Source organism: Doryrhamphus excisus, linkage group LG12, assembly GCF_037039965.1.
Source record: "Doryrhamphus excisus strain RoL-2023G ecotype Guam linkage group LG12, RoL_Dexc_Guam_v1.1, whole genome shotgun sequence".
NCBI lineage: Eukaryota > Metazoa > Chordata > Actinopteri > Syngnathiformes > Syngnathidae > Doryrhamphus > Doryrhamphus excisus.
The window spans coordinates 4,439,489-4,463,040 of NC_136368.1; the positions used below are offsets into that span (position 1 = coordinate 4,439,489).

The window sequence follows — 23,552 nt, forward strand, 5'->3', positions numbered from 1 at the left end:
TTAAGACAAATCATTATGAGTAACAAACACAACAAAATAAAGCTGTAGTTTCTGGAAAATAACAGAAATTTATTTTTTAATATTATAGGAATAAAGTCAAAATATTATAGAAAGATGATTAAGACCAATTTTTTTATTTTTTGTAAATCAAAAAAAGCAAACATTTACGAAAAAAGTGAAGTTCATCATAATAATAGGCTTAATTCACCTATATCACAAAACCGAGATGCAGTTTTTTTCCCCAAATACTGTATAACCTGTTAGCATATCCATATATGTTACTTTACAAAACTTCAAAGTGGCTCTTGCATCCTTTAATTTTTCACTATGTGGCCCTCGCTGGAAAAAGTGCACCCCTGATTCTATCATTTTGCAATTTTACATCATAAATACCAATTCCGACTGACATAATGAATGAAAGGAATGAGATCGGGAGCTCGGTGAACTGGCATAGCGGTGTCTAGCTTGTTCGATTTGCTGGCAAAAACCTCATCACTCCAGTAAAGCGCATCATCCAGCTGCTGCAGGGACAGTTGAGATTCGAAGCATAACACTCGGAGTTGGCAGACAGTTTGGACTATTGACTGCAATGACATAACTGTCTAGCAGGGGTTCAATACACAGCATACACTCAATTAACATTTCCAAGTTCAATTGATTTGTGTTACATTAACATCATTAACGACATACGCACTTTGATTACAGCTACCACATTTACCTGATACGGCATTATTCGGAGCCATTGGTGGTTTCAGTATCTTGCCCAAGGATACTTCAACATGGTCACTAGAGGTCGAAGGATGGAACCAACAACCAAGCCATGCCAATTTTGTAACAAATTAACGACATAACCCGAGGTACCACAGTATAAAGTACTGAAAAAGAGTCAACACACACCTATTATAGTCAAGAATGATCTGGTGCTGCACGAGTGCTGCCGACACAGGGGGGGGCTGCGGTTCCTTTTTGCAAACAAGAATTCCAAAATGCACTGTGACATTCTGAAGCATTCTGAAAAAGGTGTTTCTGATAAGATTGAATCTCAGTTCCAAAGAAATGGATTTAGAAAAGTGCCAGAAAAATGTAGCTGCTGATACATACGGCAGTGTCACTGCTGTGTGTGCTCAGCTGGTCACACACACACACACACACACACACACACACACACAGAAGAATGGTTCATCTTAGAGTACACAACTGCTACAAGTGGATAACAATGCACAAAGAGCAACCAATGTGTGCCTGTGTAAAAATACACACATTGTTGGGATAACTAATCAGCAAAAAGTTGTAGCAGAAGAACCCATAACCATTCGGAAAGCTCAGATGAAAACTGAATCGTATGAAAACATAAGCAATTTTTCCCGAAGGAAATAATCTGAACCAGACAACCCAAAAAATATAACTTAAAAAAAAAAGTTTTTCTAGACAATAATTATATTTGTGCAATTGCATTTGTGTAAATCAATTATGGTCGGCCTTGTTGTTGGGTTTGTATTGTCCATGTCTTTATTAATACCACAAGATTCATGCAACGCACCAAAAGTAACAGTGTTATGTGTAATATGGTACAAGAATCGAGACTAACCCCATTTAGAGCCGCAACAATTAATTAATGACTCGATTACCTGATTTTTTTTAACTTCCTCAGTCATCCATAAAAGCAAACTTTTTAAAATTAATTATTTATAATTATTCATTCATTCATTTTCTACCGCTTTTTCCTCACGAGGGTCGCGGGGGGTGCTGGAGCCTATCCCAGCTGTCTTTGGGCGAGAGGCGGGGTACACCCTGGACTGGTCGCCAGCCAATCACAGGGCACATATAGACAAACAACCATTCACACTCACATTCATACCTATGGACAATTTGGAGTCGCCAATTAACCTAGCATGTTTTTGGAATGTGGGAGGAAACCGGAGTGAATTATTATTATTAATTATTATAATTATTTATAATATTTTTTTTCAGAAAACAGCGATGAACACTTTTCCAATATGTTGCGGACCAAAGCACTGACTGTTTGTGTTTGGTTCTTATTGATGTGGTCTGTCCAGGGCCTAACCCACAACTTGATTAATTGGAACAATAAGCTTCAGATTAATCTAATGAGGAATTAACTGTTAATTGCAGCCCTAATCGAATCACAAGAAAAATGGGGTATTTGAATACCGAGTTAAGCGTACACTCCAGCGTATTTTTCGGTTTACAATGAAAATGTACATAAATGATTACCTCGGTTAGAGTACATTTTCCAGTTAGCGAACAATATGATCGTGTTTTTAAAACACTATGCGATTCCGACTTTGTTCTTAAGATATTTAAATGTCCCAATTAGGATTGTGTTTGCATGGAAACTGGAGCCAGAAGTAAGTTCCATCGCCCAACCAAGTGTTTTGGGTGCCTGGATCAGATTAATTGGATTTCCAATGTGGGAAATTATTTGTTTCCGTATAATTTAGTTTTAGATGGACTTTTTTTGGAAAGGATTAATCACAAACACTGAGGTTTGGCAGTAAAATCTTGATAAAGAAGCATAGTGGTGGCGTTACCAATGGCGGAAAACCACAGTCCTCGGCTGTTCCTGTAACAATACCTCTATTGGTGTGGCATTTACATGTTTCATGGAGGAATTAATGACGATCTGCGTGGACAGCGGTCGTGTGTGCAGTCACATTCTTTGTCCCACTGTGCAACCCAGGCAAACACAGGCATACATTCACTTCTGCATACTTCCAACCCGTACGGCTGATAGTAAGACAAAGCAAAGAAACTTTTCCCCAACATGTATGAATAAATTATATCAAGGTGTGGTTGGATGTCTGGGATATGACAGACTCAGGATTCCATTTCCTATGACAGAGAGCCAACATGGTGTCCGTTTCCGTTACCTAGCAACTTCTCCAAGGAGCGCCAAAGCACCAAGCACCCTTGGACACAACAAAAAGGTTGACTCCTTTGACCCCCCTCTACTGGAAAAGTGATAATGAATACAGAAAACAGGAGGTACTCGTTCTGCAAATGTTCCAAAACACTTGGAAGTACGAAAGTCGACCCCACCCCTTTCTCCTTGTGGGGAGGCATCATGTCATTTCAGCTTGTATCCCTGTGGAAAGTGAAGGCCTCATTGAGCACACATGTGCAAAACATTTTCATTCAAAACCGCACAATGCATGTGCAAACCCCAACAAAATATGACTAAAATGTAATAAAATATTGTGTCAATTTTACATTGCTTGTTCAATCAATAAATATAAAATGTCTGTGTTCAGTTTCAGATTGGGTAGCAGAGGTTTTGCCTGTGCAGATGACATTTAGAGGTGAAAACAGCATGAAAACCATGGAGTTGTTGATGGGTCCTCGTGCACTGTTTAGTCCATCAACACATAAGTTGAATGTCTACTCAGTTTTAGATTAAATAACATAGGTTTTGCCTGTGTATAAATGCATTTAGAGGTGAAAACAACATGAAATTATTGCATTATTGCATTGCTTAGTCCATCAACACATAGCAACATTAAATGTCTACTCAGTTTCAGATTAAATAGCATAGGGTTTGCCTGTGTATAATGCATTTAGAGGTGAAAACAACATGAAATCCATAGTGATCTATGGGTCTTATTGCATTGCTTAGTCCATCAACACATAGCAACATTAAATGTCTACTCAGTTTCAGATTAAATAGCATAGGGTTTGCCTGTGTATAATGCATTTAGAGGTGAAAACAACATGAAAACCATAGTGATCTATGTGTCTTATTGCATTGCTTAATCCATCAACACATAGTAACATTAAATGTCTACTCAGTTTTAGATTAAATGCATAGGTCTGTGTATAATGCATTTAGAGGTGAAAACAACATGAAAACCATAGTGATCTATGGGTCTTATTGCATTGCTTAGTCCATCAACACATAGTAACATTAAAAGTCTACTCAGTTTCAGATTAAATAGCATAGGGTTTGCCTGTGTATAATACATTTAGAGGTGAAAACAACATGAAAACCATAGAGTAGTCTATGGGTCTTATTGCACTGCTTAGTCCATCAACACATAGTAACATTAAATGTCTACTCGGTTTTAGATTAAATGCATCGGTTTTGTCTGTGTATAATACATTTAGAGGTGAAAACAACATGAAAACCATAGAGTAGTCTATGGGTCTTATTGCACTGCTTAGTCCATCAACACATAGTAACATTAAATGTGTACTCAGTTTCACATTAAATAGCATAGGGTTTGCCTGTGTATAATGCATTTAGAGGTGAAAACAACATGAAAACCATAATAATCTATGTGTCTTATTGCATTGCTTAGTCCATCAACACATAGTAACATTAAATGTCTACTCAGTTTTAGATTAAATGCATAGGTCTGTGTATAATGCATTTAGAGGTGAAAACAACATGAAAACCATAGTGATCTATGGGTCTTATTGCATTGCTTAGTCCATCAACACATAGCAACATTAAATGTCTACTCAGTTTCAGATTAAATAGCACAGGGTTTGCCGGTGTATAATGCATTTAGAGGTGAAAACAACATGAAAACCATGGAGTAGTCTATGGGTCTTATTGCACTGCTTAGTCCATCAACACATAGTAACATTAAAAGTCTACTCGGTTTTAGATTAAATGCATAGGTTTTGTATGTGTATAATGCATTTAGAGGTGAAAACAACATGAAAACCTGAGAGTAGTCTATGGGTCTTATTGCACTGCTTAGTCCATCAACACATAGTAACATTAAATGTCTACTCAGTTTCAGATTAAATAGCATAGGGTTTGCCTGTGTATAATACATTTAGAGGTGAAAACAACATGAAAACCATAGAGTAGTCTATGGGTCTTATTGGTATATAGATTGGTATATTCAAAACCAGAAAGCTGTCTATGGGTGAAATTGAAAAACTGACCTACATATAATGGGACTTTACAGTATAAGAACCTTTAAGGGTATACACATATTGCAAGTAAGTATTGCATCGATATGCAATACTGCATTAGTGAGGTATTTCAATGTGACAACAAACAAATCCTCATTCATTCATGCACATTATTCATTCATACTAACACCCACTCCTGAACGTGACTCCACACGAGTCAGCTGATCTGAGGTCAGCTGTGTGCGCGCGCACTCCGAGCTGTGCACGAGCTCGAGTCGGCACTTAAAGTTGAGTTTCACTTTCATGCACTCAAAAGTCCAAGTGTGGATGACCACAGGAAGTAGAAGCGGAAGTAAAGAAGAGAATGGGGGCAGTTAAAGGTGTTTATGGTGTTTACTTACAAGCAACACGGAGGTCCTGACCACCTCCGAGACACTTTGCCGGAGCTCGGCGGCCGTCCCGGGCTTCCCAAGACTCCGAGTAAACTTCCTAGTCTCCGGGTGAGCAGGAGTGGACATCGCTGCGCCCCGAAAAAAAACACTTAAATATCCACAAATTACACCAGGAGAGTGTGGCGGGAAGTCATCTCCGGCTAATCCCGCCTGTCGGTTCCCCTTCAGCGGCCACCATTGGCTCCAAACCGGATCATGTCGTGACGGAAGAACGTCGCTTGTCAATCACACATGTTTGATGTTGTGTTGGTGCATGTTAGTATGTCTCTTTGAATCATTGTCACAAGAAGGGTCCTCTCGTAACAAGTGTGTCATTGGCCGGCCGGCTAGCAGCAGAAGGGAGGTGTCAAATCGCGTCTCTTCGGAAACTCCGCCTATTTTCTGAACCCTGTCGACAACACCGGCTTTCCAACCTTGTCTACACCGGCTCAATGTCGCCCCCCAATGGACTGTATATGGAACTACAGACCGCTCACATATATCCGTTATATAATTATGAAGAATTTAATATTTTTGTATTATGATAGTTACAAAAACATTTGACATACTATCCATGTGTTTCATTTAAATAAATTAATGCATTATTATTTTTTACAAAAAGTCCATTTTTAGTACAGAAGAATATGCTCATGGGTGCTGTATATTAATATTAACTCATTAGAATTCTTTGCAATATATATTTTATTTTTTATTTAAACACGAACAGGAATATGCTCCTGGAGAGCTATATTTCACTTTTTGATGATTGATCATTTTAAATAATTATATTATTTGTATTCTATTTTTTAAACATGAAAACAAATATAACAATGTACTTCAGAAGTACTGTATTGTACTTAAAAAATAATTATTTGTATTGGATTTTTATTTATTATATTTGTATTATTATTTTATATTATGAAAATATGATGTATTAAAAAAAAATCTTTTATCAAGTTTTACTTTTGCCCTATTGCTATTTTTGAACGGTCCACTGCTATTGAGACGATTCTGCAACCTCTTGCTGTCTATTGCCACCTGCAGGTCACAGTTGGAAGCACAATAAAGCTGAAAAACAGTTTGAGTATTTCTTTTTAATACATTTCCAAAGATCAACCTCAGCTGCCTGACAAAACATTCATCTCTAAGCAGAAAAGATGCTTTGCATTCCATAAATGTTATCAAATGTATATTTTCCATTCATTTGCTGTTTTCACAAGGTGGTTGAAAGAGGGGCAGAAAAGTTGTTATTCAGTTTCAAACATCTTTAAAGCTTTTTTGTCACATCGCTATGATCGTGAAAATTGTCTTCATTTTGAAAAAAATGCCAATAGAACTTCATGAAAATGACGCTAGCATGAAATGACAAAAACAACAAATCACGCTTTTGTAATATAAAAAAACACATGCCAGGCCCGGTGCACAGCATTGACTCTTAAAGGGTGGCCTGAATGTTATGGCGTTAACATTCTTCAATCCCAAAAGTACAAAATCTAGGCGCATATTGCTGCGAAACTGTGAAACACATAGAAAAAAGCAGCCAAGTGAAGAACAACAAAAACAATATATCCACATGTGGTGGAAAAAAAACGACAACTAGGAAGTGGCTGTGATCGTTAGAAAACGGTAGAAAAGGACATCCTTGAAAAGGAGCGCAGTGTAAAAATGCCAGAAGAAGAAGAAATGCAGTCTCTGATGCAGTCGAAACCAGCGGACGTGTCACCATTAGAGCAGTAAAAAAGCACCAACATGAGTGTGGACAAAAGGAGTCCCAAGGTTGGGGGGGAGGGGGCGACTCAGTGGGCGTCCTTGCAGTTCTGGACCCGACTGGAGGGGGCCGTAGCACTGCTGATCACCTCCATCCACCTGAGGCCCGGAAGAGAGCAACACATGTCAATATAATGTATAAAGCAGAGCAGGGGTGGGCTACCCAGCATGCCTTGTGGCAGGAAAATGTTGCATGTGGCCCACATGCCCTAGCTCGCCCACTCCTGGAGCAGCGTATGTACATATGTTTACCTTTCAAAAGTGTATTCACTCTCCGAACGGAAGTAGTAGACATGGGACTTGAAATGCAGCTTGAAGACGTAGTCCTTGTGGATGTTCTCAGACTCGGAGGGAATGGTGACAGAGTAACCCAGCAGTGGAAGGCTGGCCAGAGGGTAATCATCCTGGGAAAAAAAAAGATCACAACAACTACTAAGATTCTCATTGAGTGTGCAGGTTTGAGTCCAAAGGAGGGTGTGATGTTGGTCATCACATGAATGGAGGCTGTCTAAACACAGTTTTGGTATAAACAACAACAAAGCATTAGAATAAAAGATGTTTGCAGCAAGCAGGAGGAGCGTGGCGTTGGTCATCACCTGGTGTGACTTGTAGAAAAACAGACTGAAGTTGGTGAAGACCACCCACAGCTTCTGCCAGCCGTTGCTGTTCTTGAACTTGCGCAGTAAGTTCCCCGACAGCTGATTCTACAAAACACAAGAAATGTCAGATACTAATATAATACCACAGACAACATACTGAACATGTGCTGCTATCATTCCTCTTTTCTACCTTCATTTTATTTTTAACATTCAGTTTTAAAGGGACTGGATGCAACGTATTCCTGGCTGCCTATTGTGCTGAAAGCATTATAACCCGCCTCTTCCTGCTTTCAGAGCATAGTATATATATATAGTATGACCAACGTAATATGTTTGTTGTCAGCTAATGATACCGATACGGCAAAGTTTTGCTCTAATGTAGGCAAATACTATTATTTTTATGCAGTCAACTTTGCACTTGTACAATCTGTTGTTTTAACCGGCTACTGGTAACATAACATAACATACTAGCATACAACATAACATAACATAAAACCAGCATCTACAAATACTTAGCATTACACAACATAGAAGCACACAACACAACATGCCGGTGAAAACACACCATAACATGCTAGCACATAGCATAACGCAATAACATAACACACTGTAACATACCAGCACATAGCATAACGCAATAACGCAACACACCATAACATACTAGCACATAGCATAACGCAATAACATACTAGCACATAGCATAACACAATAACATAACACACCATAACATACTAGCACATAGCATAACACAATAACATAACACACCATAACATACTAGCACATAGCATAACACAATAACAGAACACAACATAACATACTAGCACATAGCATAACGCAATAACAAACTAGCACATAGCATAACACAATAACATAACATACTAGCACATAGCATAACGCAATAACGCAACACACCGTAACATACTAGCACATAGCATAACACAATAACATAACACACCATAACATACTAGCACATAGCATAACGCAATAACGCAACACACCGTAACATACTAGCACATAGCATAACGCAATAACATACTAGCACATAGCATAACGCAACACACCATAACATACCAGCACATAGCATAACGCAATAACGCAACACACCATAACATACTAGCACATAGCATAACACAATAACATAACACACCATAACATACTAGCACATAGCATAACACAATAACATAACACACCATAACATACTAGCACATAGCATAACGCAATAACATAACACACCATAACATACTAGCACATAGCATAACACAATAACATAACACACCATAACATACTAGCACATAGCATAACGCAATAACATAACACACCATAACATACTAGCACATAGCATAACGCAATAACATAAAACACCATAACATACTAGCACATAGCATAACGCAACAACATACTAGCACATAGCATAACGCAATAACATAACACACCATAACATACTAGCAGACAACAGAACATAGCATAGTAGCACATAGCATAACATAAGACAACACAACATACTAGCAGTTCACATGTGATAAACATAATGTTACAGGATATAACATAACATGGAAGCCTGTGGTGGTGTGCTTATATTAACATAACATACTAGCACATAGCAAAAGAACAGCATAGACCAGCATATGTAGATTGTGTTTCCGTACTGGTAGCTGGTCGATGCTAATCTGGAGAACCATGGAAACAATATATGTTGGTCACACCAGACATATTAGCCGGTGATGATGTTATATTTCGGGTTGAAAAAATGTCGTCTTGAGCCAGTTGCATACAGTCCCTTTAAACAGCCCCAAAATAGAATATATGCAAATAGCATAGCATATAGCAGTTTAATGTGTGAGCTGACTTTTATTTATTATATTATAGTATATAATATATATTATATTTTTATTTATGTGCTTCTCCATTACAGCAAGCGCCACTTCATTAGGTACACCTGCACGATCAAATGGGGACCAATACAGGAACTCTTTCCAAAATGATGCTTAGTTTAGATTGACATCATCACAGATGCATTAATATAACAATATGTTTACTGTGGTTATATGCAGTGCTGCAGTTAGTGTAATATAAAATATTACTAATATAAAATATATAAAATACTAATATAATATAAAATACTACTAATACTACTACTACTACAAAAGAGACAAGATTAACTTTCATTCATTCATTCATTTTCTACTGCTTTTCCTCACGAGGGTCGCGGGGGTGCTGGAGCCTATCCCAGCTGTCTTCGGGCAAGAGGCGGGGTACACCCTGGACTGGTGGCCATCCAATCACAGGGCACATATAGACAAACAACCATTCACACTCACATTCATACCTATGGATAATTTGGAGTCGCCAATTAACCTAGCATGTTTTTGGAATGTGGGAGGAAACCGGAGTACACAGGGATGGCCGAGGGTGGAATTGAACCCTGGTCTCCTAGCTGTGAGGTCTGCACGCTAACCGCTCGACAAGATTAACTAAGTCGACAAATTTGTAGAGCATCTCTTGCATTGGACGCCATTCCAATTTATAGGTGTACCTAATGTTGTGTCCAACGAACCCACAAGCCCCCCCCCCCCTTGCTGTCTGCCTGGCTTCTTTACCTCTAGACTGCTGCAGGCTTCACTAAAGGAGAGGCTCTGCACTCTGTACCAGCAGATAACACACAGGGGCACCGGTCCCGGGCCACTGCGCGGCCCCGCCTTATTGTCACTGACAGGACTAGGACCTTCTAGCGCGGGGGAAAACGCACAGAAGCGTGGAGGGGGGGGGGGAGAGGAAAAAGAAACAGGGAAGGGAAGGACAGAAAGACAGAGACTGAGTAGGTTGAAGGACAGGGCATGCGGTGCGGTGCGAGGGTCAACAAGAAGCGGCGACAGCGTCCAGGCAACGCTGCGAAGAGGACGTTGTTACAGCAACACAAAGGAAATACTGTCCCCGCTGTTCGCCCCCCCACAGTGAACCAACACGTAGCAAACAGAAGGTGAACCAAGTGGAGGCAAGACAGAGCTGGGTGGAGAGGCGGGGGGCGGGGCTCAGTGCTTGATGTGTGTCCGGTACCTCCACAGCTACGTTAAAATCCACCATGGACACGCTGGTGTTCCTGTGCCAGCACACGTGCACCATAGTGTTACCGCGCTGGGGGGCCGCCCTCTCCAGCGAGCTGCGGGACGCAGTCATGTCATCCTCGGACTCCGCCTCCGTTAAACACTCTCCGGGGAATTCTGGGAAAGTCAGGAGGTTGTTACTGCGAGACAACGGGGGGGTGAGGGGGAAGATTGTAGAAGACATGTACCCCACGCCCCCATTCCCATCATAATGCCGGACCCCCCTTGGGGTACCCTGATCTATGGGAAGTTGAGCATCCATTCCGCTACACTTCTTGGGGGGAAGCATTATCCTGCTCAATAAGATGCTGGCATGGAAACAGGAGCTCAGAACATTCAGAGAAAGAGAGCCACCCGTCCCTTTAAAAAAAAACAAATCAACCAAAATTATTGTTATAATTTTTTCCCATAATTGATCAACGGCATTTAGTCCCATGTCCATTCCTGAAATACATAAATTAAAGTCTTAATAAAATATTTATAATATATGACATTCAGAGAAAGAGAGCCAACCGTCCCTTAAAAAAAAAAAAAAACAAATTATTGTTATAATTTTTTTCCATAATTAATCAACGGCATTTAGTCCCATGCCCATTCCTGAAATACATAAATTAAAGTCTTAATAAAATATTTATAATATATGACATTCAGAGAAAGAGAGCCACCCGTCCCTTTAAAAAAAAAAACAAATCAACAAAAATTATTGTTATAATTTTTTGCCATAATTAATCAACGGCATTTAGTCCCATGTCCATTCCTGAAATACATAAATTAAAGTCTTAATAAAATATTTACAATATATGACATTCAGAGAAAGAGAGCCACCCGTCCCTTTAAAAAAAAAAAATTATTGTTATAATTTTTTCCCATAATTGATCAACGGCATTTAGTCCCATGCCCATTCCTGAAATACATAAATTAATGCCTTAATAAAATATTTATATTATATTTATTTACATTCAGAGAAAGAGAGCCACGCGTCCCTTTAAAAAAAAAAAAACAAATCAACCAAAATTATTGTTATAATTTTTTCCCATAATTGATCAATGGCATTTAGTTCCATGCCCACTATATCACTTTAACAATACATAAATTAAAATATTTATAATATATGAAAAATAAAATTAAGAAATAATTTGAACAACAAAACAATAAATAGAATATGTATAAATAATACATAATAAAATAAAAATATATCAATCAAATAACAACAATAAAAATGTTTACATTATGTCCATTTCCGTCCATAACATGCAATCACAACATAAGAAGGGAATAAACGTCCCACATGCTAGCTACTGCTAACTTACTGTTGTCAGTCAGACTGCAGCCCAGCAGGTCAGATGAAGGCCCGTTGCTGGTCTTGGTCCTTTCTATGGCCATCTCCAAGTCCTCCATCCACTTCTCCATCTCTGACAAACAACTGCAAGGAGACACGCACGTGTGGAAGACCGGACCTGCAGGTCGCTGTGAGATGTTTCCATGCTCCTACCTGGCCGCCACCACCACCGACTGCCGCTGGCTGACCAAGGTGAAGGCGTGAGGAACACCCCACTCATCTTCACTCTCTCGGATCTGGAATAAGACACAGACAAGACATGAGACAATGGCGCTAAGTAGGACGGCGAGGACCAAAATAGACGCAAGGGGAGAGATTGCGGGCGGGAGGATTAAACGTGTGGTTATCCTTGCATGCATGAGTGTATGTGTGGCTTGAATCCAGATGTTTGATGCCGCTTTATTTGCACTAATGATAGACGGCTGCCAGTCCTTGTAGTCCAATTAACAGCGACTCTTACTGTCATGCCATGGAGAGGAAGGTGGCCGTGAACTTTGAACTGATTGGTGGCCGTCATCCCTCGACTGCTGTACAAAATAACGTCGTTGAACTGCAGCCAGAGAAGCAAAGGGAGAAAGAAAAAATATACATCAACGCTTTAAACTGGTGGCTGGTGTAAAAATATCACATTATACTATTTAGCTAAGCTAAAACATAAAGAACATAAGGTGACTTTACATGTGTAAACACAAGCTATACCATTCCGAGAATTGGGTTTCTTTCTTTCGGCTTTTTCTCAATATTATGGGAATAAAGTGACAATATTATGGGAATAATATCAAAATATTATGAGAATATAATCATAATATTATGGGAATAAAGTCAAAATATTATGGAAATAGAGTCATACTATTATGGGAATAAAGCCAAATATGGGAATAAAGTCAAAATATTCTGGGAATAGAGACATGATATTATGGGAATAAAGTCATAGTCTTATGTGAACAAAGTCATGATATTATGAAAATAAAGTCAAAATATTACGAAAATAGTCATAATATGGGAATAAAGTCAAAATATTATGGGAATATAATCAGGATATTATTGGGAAAAAAATTATATTCTGGGAATAAAGTCATAATATGGAAACAAAGTGAAAATATTGTGGGAATAAAGTCAAAATATTATGGGAATAAAGTCGTAGTTTTATGGTAATAAAGTAAAAATATTTTCGAAATAGAGTCATAATATTATGGGAACAAAGTCAAAATATTATGGGAATAGAGTCATAATATGGGAATAATGTCAAAATATTATGGGAACAAAGTCATAACATTATGGGAATAAAATCATAATATTATGTGAACAAAGTCATGATATTATGAGAATAAAGTCAAAATATTACGGAAATAGAGTCATAATATTATGGGAATAAAGTCAAATATTATGGGAATATAATCATAATATTATTGGGAAAAAATTATATTCTGGGAATAAAGTCATAATATGGAAATAAGGAATAAAGTCAAAATATTATGGGAATAAAGTCATAACATTATGGGAATAATGTCATAATATTATGGGTATAAAGTCATGACATTATGGGAATTAAGTAATAATATTATGGGAATAAAGTCCTAATATTATGGGAAGAAAATCATAATATTTATGGTTATAAAATCATAATTATATCGGTATAAAGTCATAATATTATGGGAATAAAATCATAATATTATGAGAACAAAGTCATGAGAATAGTCACATTAAAATACATAGTTAATAAAAATACACACTTTAATTCATAAAAATAAAAATAAAGGCTGTTGAAATCACTTAATCAACTCTTAGCTTCTGGTCCAATCGTGAAAAAGTGAGGCGTTACCAAGAAAAACATTCGTTGCTGTAGACCCTTTCCAGACAGTTTGCTAAGGCAACCAAACCTGATGAACTCCTAGGAAGAAATAAAGTTTATTCATTAAAGAAATGAATTCAAGAAAAGGGATGAATTCAAGCAAACGTACCCGACCAGGAACAACAAGATTGTCGATGCCAATCAAATCCTTCTTCAGCTCCAACAGCTTCTGGAAGTTCTCCATCTTCATGACGCTCCCTTGGAGCTGCTCCACCACCTCAGATACATCGGCCAGGGCAGCTGCAAGCCCACCAGGATGACAGACATCATCACAATCGCTGGTATTTCAATCTATAGACTAATGTAATGACTTTATGGAGGTCTGATCATCTACGCATCAATCTATCTTTCACATGGTCCTCATATCCTGATATCTTTGCCCGTTCCCCAAAGCGCTACAAGTCCTCCTCCTGTGAGCACGTTACCTCTGCAGTCCCTGAAGTCGACATGCGTGGCCGGGTAGTGTTTGCACAGGCGCTCTAGGATGTGCTTGTAGTGCACCAGGCGGTGTAGCGGCCTCAGGATGAAGACGTTGAGGGGCACGTAGCAAACCTTCTGCAGCTCAAAGTCCCTGCAGAGAGATTCTAACCTGCGGGACGACTTGCACGCCTTCTCCAGCTCCGTCAGGACGTCACACTGCTTGTGCAAGTTGGTCGTCATAGGCTGCAGAGAGTTACGAGTTATGAGCAAGGCCGGGGGAAAAGCTTGGATGAAAGAGGTTCACCTTCAGGCCTTGCAGGTTCTTAAGCAGGACATCTCCAATGCGCTGGTAGTCTCCTTTGATGTGAGCGTTGGAGCGCCCTTCCCTACGAGAGATGAGCAGCAGTAATTTGTCAGTGACAAAGCCCCCTCAGCAGCTTTTCATGCTGATTTAACAACGTCTCCTTGAATGTGGTGAGGGTGCTCCAAAAGTTAAAGACCAAACTCCACCACAAGGTGTCGCCTTTGAGTGCAATAGCTCCAAATATACCCTCACTTAATAGTATCCAGACAGGGTCGCTAACAGTAGCCTGATTGTTATTTTTCCTTTTTTAGAATTTACAAAATAAAAATAATAAACAATGAAATTTAAATTTTTCAAAATAAAGGTCCACTTTTACTATACTTAAAAATTTTGTACAATATTACTATAATAAAAATTAAATAAATACTATACGTAGTATACTGCAAAATAATTTGAATTATTAATTTGAAGTATTTATTCGCTATTTGTTCGCACTTATTGTTTGTATTTTTCTTTGTTTTTACTGTGTCGTAAAATTTATTATAATATGAATTTATATGGGCGGCACGGTGGTCTAGTGGTTAGCACGCAGACCTCACAGCTAGGAGACCAGGGTTCAATTCCATCTCTGTGTGGAGCCTCTCGCCCAAAGACAGCTGGGATAGGCTCCAGCACCCCCGCGACCCTCGTGAGGAAAAAGCGGGAGAAAATGAATGGAGAATACGTATATTCTCTCTTCTTATTATGTCTCTTATATTGGGCAATATTAGTGTAATGATTCCTGTGGGGATGTTATTTAATGTCTTGAGGTCTCTAATAATGGTAAAAGCTGTATTTAGAAGGTAAGATAAATAGGAGACGACTATACTGCACCTAATAAGATGTTGTATTAATAAATATGTGGATGGACTAGGGCCGCACGGCACGCAGGCTAGGAGACCCGAGTTCAATTCCACCCTTGGCCATCTCTGTGTGGAGTTTGCATGTTCTCCCCGTGCATGCGTGGGTTTTCTCCGGGTACTCCGGTTTCCTCCCACATTCCAAAAACATGCTAGGTTAATTAGCGACTCCAAATTGTCCATAGGTATGAATGTGAGTGTGAATGGTTGTTTGTCTATATGTGCCCTGTGATTGGCTGGCCACCAGTCCAGGGTGTACCCCGCCTCTCGCCCGAAGACAGCTGGGATAGGCTCCAGCAACCCCCGCGACCCTTGTGAGGATAAGCGGTAGAAAATGAATGAATGAATGAATGAATGAATTTCTATAATAAACATATTTATATAAATACAACCCAAATTTTGCCTCTGTTTTTGTACACATCCACTCCTGCATGTAACGGCGAGTACATTTGATCTGTACTGCAACTGAAAGCCTTTTTAATTGAGGACAGAGGCTAAATAACCCACCATGGGGCCAAAGACGAAGAAAGAAGGTGAGAATTGAATTCAAGAAAGAACCCCTTCTCTCTCTGGGCTTCAATAAAAAGGTAAAAATGCCATGAAGTATTAACTGGATTTAATATATTTAATAAAAAATATGTCCATATGTCCTTCGCTGGTCATTCTGAGTGTGCTGCATGTCAGCGGGATCATAAATGGGAGGAGAAGAAGCCATCATCAACGGGGAAATAAAAAGAAAGTGGAAAAAAAATGACTTAACTCACGCGGCTGTTAGCGCTTGCGTGTTTTGGGAAAAGCACAACATCATTAAAGAGATCAGACACCCGAAACCCGACGGCTGTCTTGGCGCGGCGTGACAGTTACCATGGAGACAACACATCCCGAGGTCATATGAAGGCGCTGGGTTCGCCAAAGCTGGGTTGCATGTGTTTTGACACCTGTGTGTGTGTGTGTGTGTGTGTGTGTGCTCACCACAAAGCCAGCCTCTGCTCCACCTCCCTGAGAAAGCCGATGTGGAACTTGTGTAGCGGCTCAAAAATGGAGAAAATGGTGTTCTTCAGCGAGTCCGGAGTGGCCTCGTCCTGACCGACGGCATTCTGGAACGACTGAAATACCAAAACAAGGCAAGTTTAAATCTAATCTTGACCCAGACAAACCCTTCTGTTTTATTAATAAATATGTGGATGGACCAGGGCAGGCCTCACAGCGAGGAGACCCGAGTTCGATTCCACCCTCGGCCATCTCTGTGTGGAGTTTGCATGTTCTCCCCGTGCATGCGTGGGTTTCCTCCCACATTCCAAAAACATGCTAGGTTAATTGACTCCAAATTGTCCATCGGTATGAATGTGAGTGTGAATGGTTGTTTGTCTATATGTGCCCTGTGATTGGCTGGCCACCTGTCCAGGGTGTACCCCGCCTCTCGCCCAAAGACAGCTGGGATAGGCTCCAGCACCCCCCGTGACCCTCGTGAGGAAAAAGCGGTAGAAAATAAATGAATGAATTTTGGGCAATATTAGTATAAAGATTACTGTGGGGGTGTTATTTAATGTCTTGAGGTCTCTAATAATGGTAAAAGCTGTATTTAGAAGGTAAGATAAATGGGAGACGACTATACTGCACCTAATAAGCTGTTGTATTAATACATATGTGGATGGACCAGGGCTGCACCCCGCCTCTCGCCCAAAGACAACTGGGATAGGCTCCAGCACCTCGTGAGGATTAGCGGTTGAAAAGGAATGAATGAATAAATGGATGGATTGCTGGTTTATTCAGCCATCTTGGATCTCACACACACACACACACAACACCCAATCTCCATTTTGGAACACCCTAGTCTTCGTATGACACGGGTTTCAGTACAATATTGCACGTAACAAATCCGTTTTACCCTGTACTGTACTTTACCTGTACTTTTTATGCTCTTTGCTCCTTACTGTCTTATAATATAAAATAATAATAAAGATTGATCTATCCACCATTTTTAATCACTTACCACGGTCACTGCCTCCAGGTCTTTGACGTACGTCCTCTCTGTGGTCAGCAGCTCCTTGGCGATAAAGTAGGCTCTGTCTGTGGGGAACCTCTATGAAGGCAAGAAAAACAGCAAATAAGGGACTTCACTGTGGAGATTGGAAAAAGACATTTTTGGACAAATTATTTACATCAGGGGTCTCAAACTAGAAGCCCGCTAGTTTGAGACGCTAGTTTGAGGCCCCCATCTTGATACCAAAGTTTAATGTTGAAATTAAATTGTAAATTTGATTTACATCAAATCACTCGACCTAACACTTACTACAATCATGAACACAACAGGTAAGTAAACACACATAGTGCAACTACTACTACTACTACTACTACTACTAATATTACTCCGGCAGTGATTTCTTGCACCCCGCTGAAACATCACATTTTGGAGTGGCCTTTTATTGTGGCCAGCCTGTCCTAAAACACATAGGGAAACTACTACTACTGGGAATAACTAACTATATGTACTGACTGTTTTTTTGACAGTAACTCCTGCAAATTTTGGAGCGGCCTTTTATTGTAGCCAGCCTGAGTCACATGGATGGATTATCTCGGCAAAGGATAAGAACAGATTTGTCAACAATGTTTAACAGAAATAAGCTTCCTGTGTACTATGCCCAGTGTAGTATTGTAGTAAGACTTCAAATCAAAATACAAACCTTCCTCCGAACCTCGTCTTCATCGTCAGTACGAATGCTGCAGGCGTCGTTGAGGAGCGGGCTGGTGAGAGGGGACGGCTGTCGGACGTCCGGACTGTGGCTCCCCACCTCCAGGGACGCCCGGCCGTTAAGGAGCCCGTTTGAGTGGCCGGGAGACGTCGACAGGTAGGGACTGTTTGTCAGTGCTCCTATAGGAGAGACACAAGGGAGAACTCGGTAAGAATGACAATCCTCGCCGAATGATTTGTTGTTTGGCTGCCATCCGCTCACTCCCTTAATGAAATTGCATTTGAGCAGTAATTCAATACGGCTTATGGAAAAGAGCAAGAGACAGTTATTGACAGAAAGCTATCTGTTTTCCTCGCCAAAGAGGAAGATGCTTGGCTGAGGTATCTGCTTTGTAGCGATGAAACATCAGCAGAGACTCAACTTTGTAGTCCTGACGACACGACACTCGCTGGACACAACATTAGGCACAGCTCTACAGCTCCAATACACGAGCTTTGCTGTTGCATTTCTAATATTTTCATTATTTTAACTTCATCAGGCTTCATCAGGGTAAGTATGCAACCACCTCCGTCATCATAAGACAGGAAGTGTGACTTATGTGACGGTGTGTGTGTGTGTGTGTGTGTGTGTGCAGATAAAACAAACTGTGCATTTTCTTCCAAGTGAAAAGTCTTGTGAGTGTGCTAGATAAGCACAAACATGTCGCCGTACTCATAAAAAACAAAGTGGAAAATATTCCATTCCTAACACAACCTGAGCTGCAGCCGTGTGCTGTTCTCCAGCAGATATCTGCAGCTGTGTGTCGTGCCTTCCCGTCCAGTCAGGCTTGAGAAGACTAGTAGGAATGCTGGAGCCTATCCCAGCTTGGTCAAGAGGCGGGGTACACCCTGGACTGGTGGCCAGCCAATCACAGGGCACATATAGACAAACAACCATTCACACTCACATTCATACCTATGGACAATTTGGAGTCGCCAATTAACCTAGCATGTTTTTGGAATGTGGGAGGAAACCGGAGTACCCGGAGAAAACCCACGCATGCACGGGGAGAACATGCAAACTCCACACAGAGATGGCCGAGGGTGGAATTGAACCCTGGTCTCCTAGCTGTGAGGTCTGCGTGCTAACCACTAGATCACCGTGCCACCCATAGAAATTCATATTATAATAAATTTTACGACACAGTAAAAAAAAAGAAAAAATGATTAACCTAGCATGTTTTTGGAATGTGGGAGGAAACCGGATGCAAACTCCACACAGAGATGCCCAAGCAGAGAATCAAACGCAGGTCTTCCCGATCTCCTGACTGTGTGTGGCCTACAGGCTAACCACTCATCCATCATCCGGAATATAACAAAAATGCTAAATACAATTTAAAAAAATACATATTTTATGCAGATTTATAACTTTTCATGCAGAAACCAATACAAAAATAATTATAAATAACGGCATAAGTAAATAAGTGCTTCAATGAATGGAATGGTTTTGCTACAATACACCATATTTACGTCCATTAACATGCATTGTACCAAATAAATACTGAAAATGATTGAGAACCACTGACATAAATGGACATTTAACACAATTTAAGCAAAAGTGTGCAGTGCACCTGAACGCCTCATCAGCTACCGGTGCACTGTGCTTGTTAGAAAAGAGACAGAAACTGAGTTGTTCATGGTTCTGTGTGAGTTCAATGAAGAAATAAAGCACATAAATGCTCACCTAATAAATATGATTCAAGGAATCCCTGTGTAAAAATCTGTCTATAGTGTCCTAACTCTAAAGCAACCATGAGTCATTCTTCATAAAGTCTGATTCACCAACACATGGAGGCTTTGTTTAGTGACTAGCTAGTTTATTAGCCACACGGTTTGCCAGTAGGAAAAGCATATTTCTAGCACTATATTTAATCAAAAACTCAATCCTACGTACAAAAAGCGAGGTTCCACCACCTTGGGTGAATGTTACTTAGGAAATACATAATATACCCCCAGCGTGGTTGTGATGTGGAACACATTTAATAGTGAGACAAATGACTCAACTGTGATTGTGGGGGTTTACTGTAAACACAAACCAGGACAAATCTGAAGATTACCACTAATACGTGTTAATGATGCCTTTAGGTCATTCAGGCAGGAACTACAGCGAGTATGGCGGTGTGAGGGCATGATGCAAAAAGACAGTTGCAGAATGTCCTTCAAGTCATTTTTATTGACTCTTGTGCAACATCAGAAAATGGAAGTCATGCAAGCAAAGCAGCGGAGAAACAGAAGAGTGTAGAAAAAAGGAGCGGATTCATGCAGTGTCACAATGCAGCGCTACAAAAGTGTCAAAATGGCGGATACTCACATTAAAAAGTAAAGTAAAGTACATGCAAAAAGTAGGAAGGGCAGCACACATGTGAAGACAGTCCCACAGTCCTGGCATATATGTATTTGATGGTGATGTGATGCACAGTTCATATGTCAACCAGGATGTGGGGCGGGGGGGCGTGCACGAGAAGGGTTTCCGAAAACTGCAGTGGTCGACTAACAAATGAGCCACAATAAATAATTCATTGAGCAATTTAAAGGGACAATAAATAAATTAATAAAAACTCAATTATAATAATAATAATATAATATATATTATAATATAATAATGAAATATAATAATAAAAATGTATATAACAATAATAATATAATATAATAATCATATATATATATAAATAGCAAAAAAATATTTAATTAATTTCCTTTTTTTCAATAAATAATAACAAACTCGCTAATTATTATATTATTAATAATATAATATATATTATAATAGAATATAATAATGAATAAATATAATAACAATAACAATATGTATAACAATAATAATATAATATAATAATAATATAAATTATTATTATATATATATAGCAAACATTTATTTAATTAATTTTCTTTTTTCAATAAATAAATTAATAACAAACTCAATAATTATTATATTAATAATAATAATATAATAACAATATCATACATATTCTAATATAATCATGAATAAATATAATAGTAATAAAAATATATATAACAATAATAATATAATTATTATTATATGTATATAAATAGCAAGCAATTATTTAATTAATTTTCTTTTTTCATATTTTTTTCATATTAAATGAATATTTAATTCATTTTATTTTATTTAAAAAAATGAACTGTTAGCTGGACCACTGCAAAGATGGAAACATGCTTGCTGGGTTACCACTCATTTTAAAGTCCCACGGCTTTCATGCAGTCATAGCGTGCAGGGAGGAAAATAAAAACACAAGATACACTAATGTGTCATGCAAACAGACAAAAAGAACAAGGACAAGGAAAACGAAAAGAAAGAACAAGTGCATGCCATTTTAAAACGGGTGCCAACACAAGTCAACATGCAGACAGAAGTGTAAAACAAAAAGGTGCAGTGCTTTTTTTTTTTTTTTTTGCAGCGTGATGGAAACAAAGTGCATGGTGAAGACTGGAGCTGCTGGTATACTTTGGTGTAATTCTTAGGCCCAAAATATATACTCTTTTCCCAAGAATATACGTATATTATATAGTGATAATACAGGTTAAATATACAACAAAAACGTACCACTGTTTAAAAAAAGCCTACAATTTTTTACATGTTTATGTCTTTGTGCTTTGTTTTTATGTCAAGCATTGAGATTTCCCACTTTGTTCACTGGTCCTTGAACACACCATAGATCGTTGCCGTTTCCCAAAATGAAACTCGCATAAAACAATCCAGCGTGGTGAACGCAAGTTCATATATAATTATCATTGGTTAGCAACACATTTTTGACTTATTAATGTGTTTAATTCATAAGTCTGTGAGGCATATTTAGGGATTAAACCCAGAGCTGCCAACGTTTGGGGTTTGCATTTATGGTAAATGTTCCGCTACAGTGTGTACTACCCAACAAGACTCGCTTGCAGCCGAATATGTGTATGTTTTTGCACAAGTCATAAGGCATATTAGATGACAAACACTGTGCATTCAACAAGTCAAATATTGCTACATACCACCTGTGTGGGTAGAAAGTGCAGAAAGACCCCAAATTCTCTGCGGGACTTTCAATCACTAGCAAATCAAATATGAAATGTAACATGGCACTTTTCCACCCCCTGCAGGGACACGTTATCACCAGCATCCTTCATACGGTGATGAAACGAAGATTATCTCCCTGTGAAGCACAAAGATGTCGGCTTCAGTGGAAAAACTACAATGGAACCTCCAAAGTTGGCAACAATCTTCTGCATGAACTGATAATGGGGATTGACTGTTGCCAGTATAAAAAAGGTGGCTTTCAAGCATTAGTATTTCTCTGTTGTATCATTCAAATTAAATAAAGTGCAAAAATACAGTGTATGTGCATGTATATACTGTATTATTTATTAGGGATGTAAAAATTAATTCATTCATTTTCTATCGTTTATCCTCACAAGGATCATGGGGGCGAGAGGCGGGGTACACTCTGGACTGGTGGCCAGCCAATCACAGGGCACATATAGACAAACAACCATTCACACTCACATTCATACCTATGGACAATTTGGAGTTGCTAATTAACCTAGCATGTTTTTGGAATGTGGGAGGAAACCGGAGTACCCGGAGAAAACCCACGCATGCACGGGGAGAACGTGCAAACTCCACACAGAGATGGCCGAGAGGGTGGAATTGAACTCGGGTTTCCTAGCTGTGAGGCCTGCGCGCCATGCGGCCCTGGTCCATCCACATATTTATTAATACAACAGCTTATTAGGTGCAGTATAGTCGTCTCCCATTTATCTTACCTTCTAAATACAGCTTTTACTATTATTAGAGACCGCAAGACATTAAATAACATCCCCACAGTAATCTTTACACTAATACTACTTATTATAATAGACATAATAAGAAGAAATGAGAATATATTCATTCATTTTCTACCGCTTTTTCCTCACTAGGGTCGCGGGGGTGCTGGAGCCTATCCCAGCTGTCTTCGGGTGAGAGGCGGGGTACACCCTGGACTGGTGGCCAGCCAATCACAGGGCACATATAGACAAACAACCATTCACACTCACATTCATACCTATGGACAATTTGGAGTCGCTAATTAACCTAGCATGTTTTTGGAATGTGGGAGGAAACCGGAGTACCCGGAGAAAACCCACGCATGCACGGGGAGAACATGCAAACTCCACGCAGAGGGTGGAATCGAACTCGGGTCTCCTAGCTGTGTGGCCACTTAGTCTTTGAGTTAAGGTTTTGTGCA

At 39.3% G+C, this 23,552-nt stretch overlaps 2 protein-coding genes across 4 annotated transcripts in view; both read right to left on the reverse strand.

Annotated features, from left to right (window-relative positions):
- The window catches only part of LOC131136350 (dedicator of cytokinesis protein 9), a 97,783-nt gene extending 92,113 nt beyond the window's left edge, over positions 1 to 5,670 (reverse strand). For 2 of the 3 annotated variants that reach the window (XM_078795341.1, XM_078795338.1), the window contains exon 1: positions 5,286 to 5,669. In XM_078795341.1, the coding sequence (XP_078651467.1) occupies positions 5,286 to 5,402 (117 nt within the window). In that variant the 5' untranslated portion in view covers positions 5,403 to 5,669. Of the gene's footprint in view, positions 1 to 5,285 lie in introns of all 3 variants that reach the window. The other variant, XM_078795342.1, reaches the window with a different exon arrangement.
- Positions 5,671 to 6,411: 741 nt separating this feature from the next.
- The window catches only part of LOC131135385 (FERM, ARHGEF and pleckstrin domain-containing protein 1), a 56,752-nt gene continuing 39,611 nt past the window's right edge, over positions 6,412 to 23,552 (reverse strand). The window contains exons 14-27 of the mRNA XM_058081137.2: positions 18,281 to 18,468; positions 17,590 to 17,679; positions 16,569 to 16,702; positions 14,698 to 14,779; positions 14,399 to 14,636; positions 14,083 to 14,213; positions 13,944 to 14,012; positions 12,582 to 12,671; positions 12,275 to 12,357; positions 12,093 to 12,205; positions 10,736 to 10,899; positions 7,679 to 7,786; positions 7,335 to 7,486; positions 6,412 to 7,181 (exon numbers count right to left, since the gene is read on the reverse strand). Of these exons, the coding sequence (XP_057937120.2) occupies positions 7,112 to 7,181; positions 7,335 to 7,486; positions 7,679 to 7,786; positions 10,736 to 10,899; positions 12,093 to 12,205; positions 12,275 to 12,357; positions 12,582 to 12,671; positions 13,944 to 14,012; positions 14,083 to 14,213; positions 14,399 to 14,636; positions 14,698 to 14,779; positions 16,569 to 16,702; positions 17,590 to 17,679; positions 18,281 to 18,468 (1,712 nt within the window). The 3' untranslated portion in view covers positions 6,412 to 7,111. The remainder of the gene's footprint in view (positions 7,182 to 7,334; positions 7,487 to 7,678; positions 7,787 to 10,735; positions 10,900 to 12,092; positions 12,206 to 12,274; positions 12,358 to 12,581; positions 12,672 to 13,943; positions 14,013 to 14,082; positions 14,214 to 14,398; positions 14,637 to 14,697; positions 14,780 to 16,568; positions 16,703 to 17,589; positions 17,680 to 18,280; positions 18,469 to 23,552) is intronic.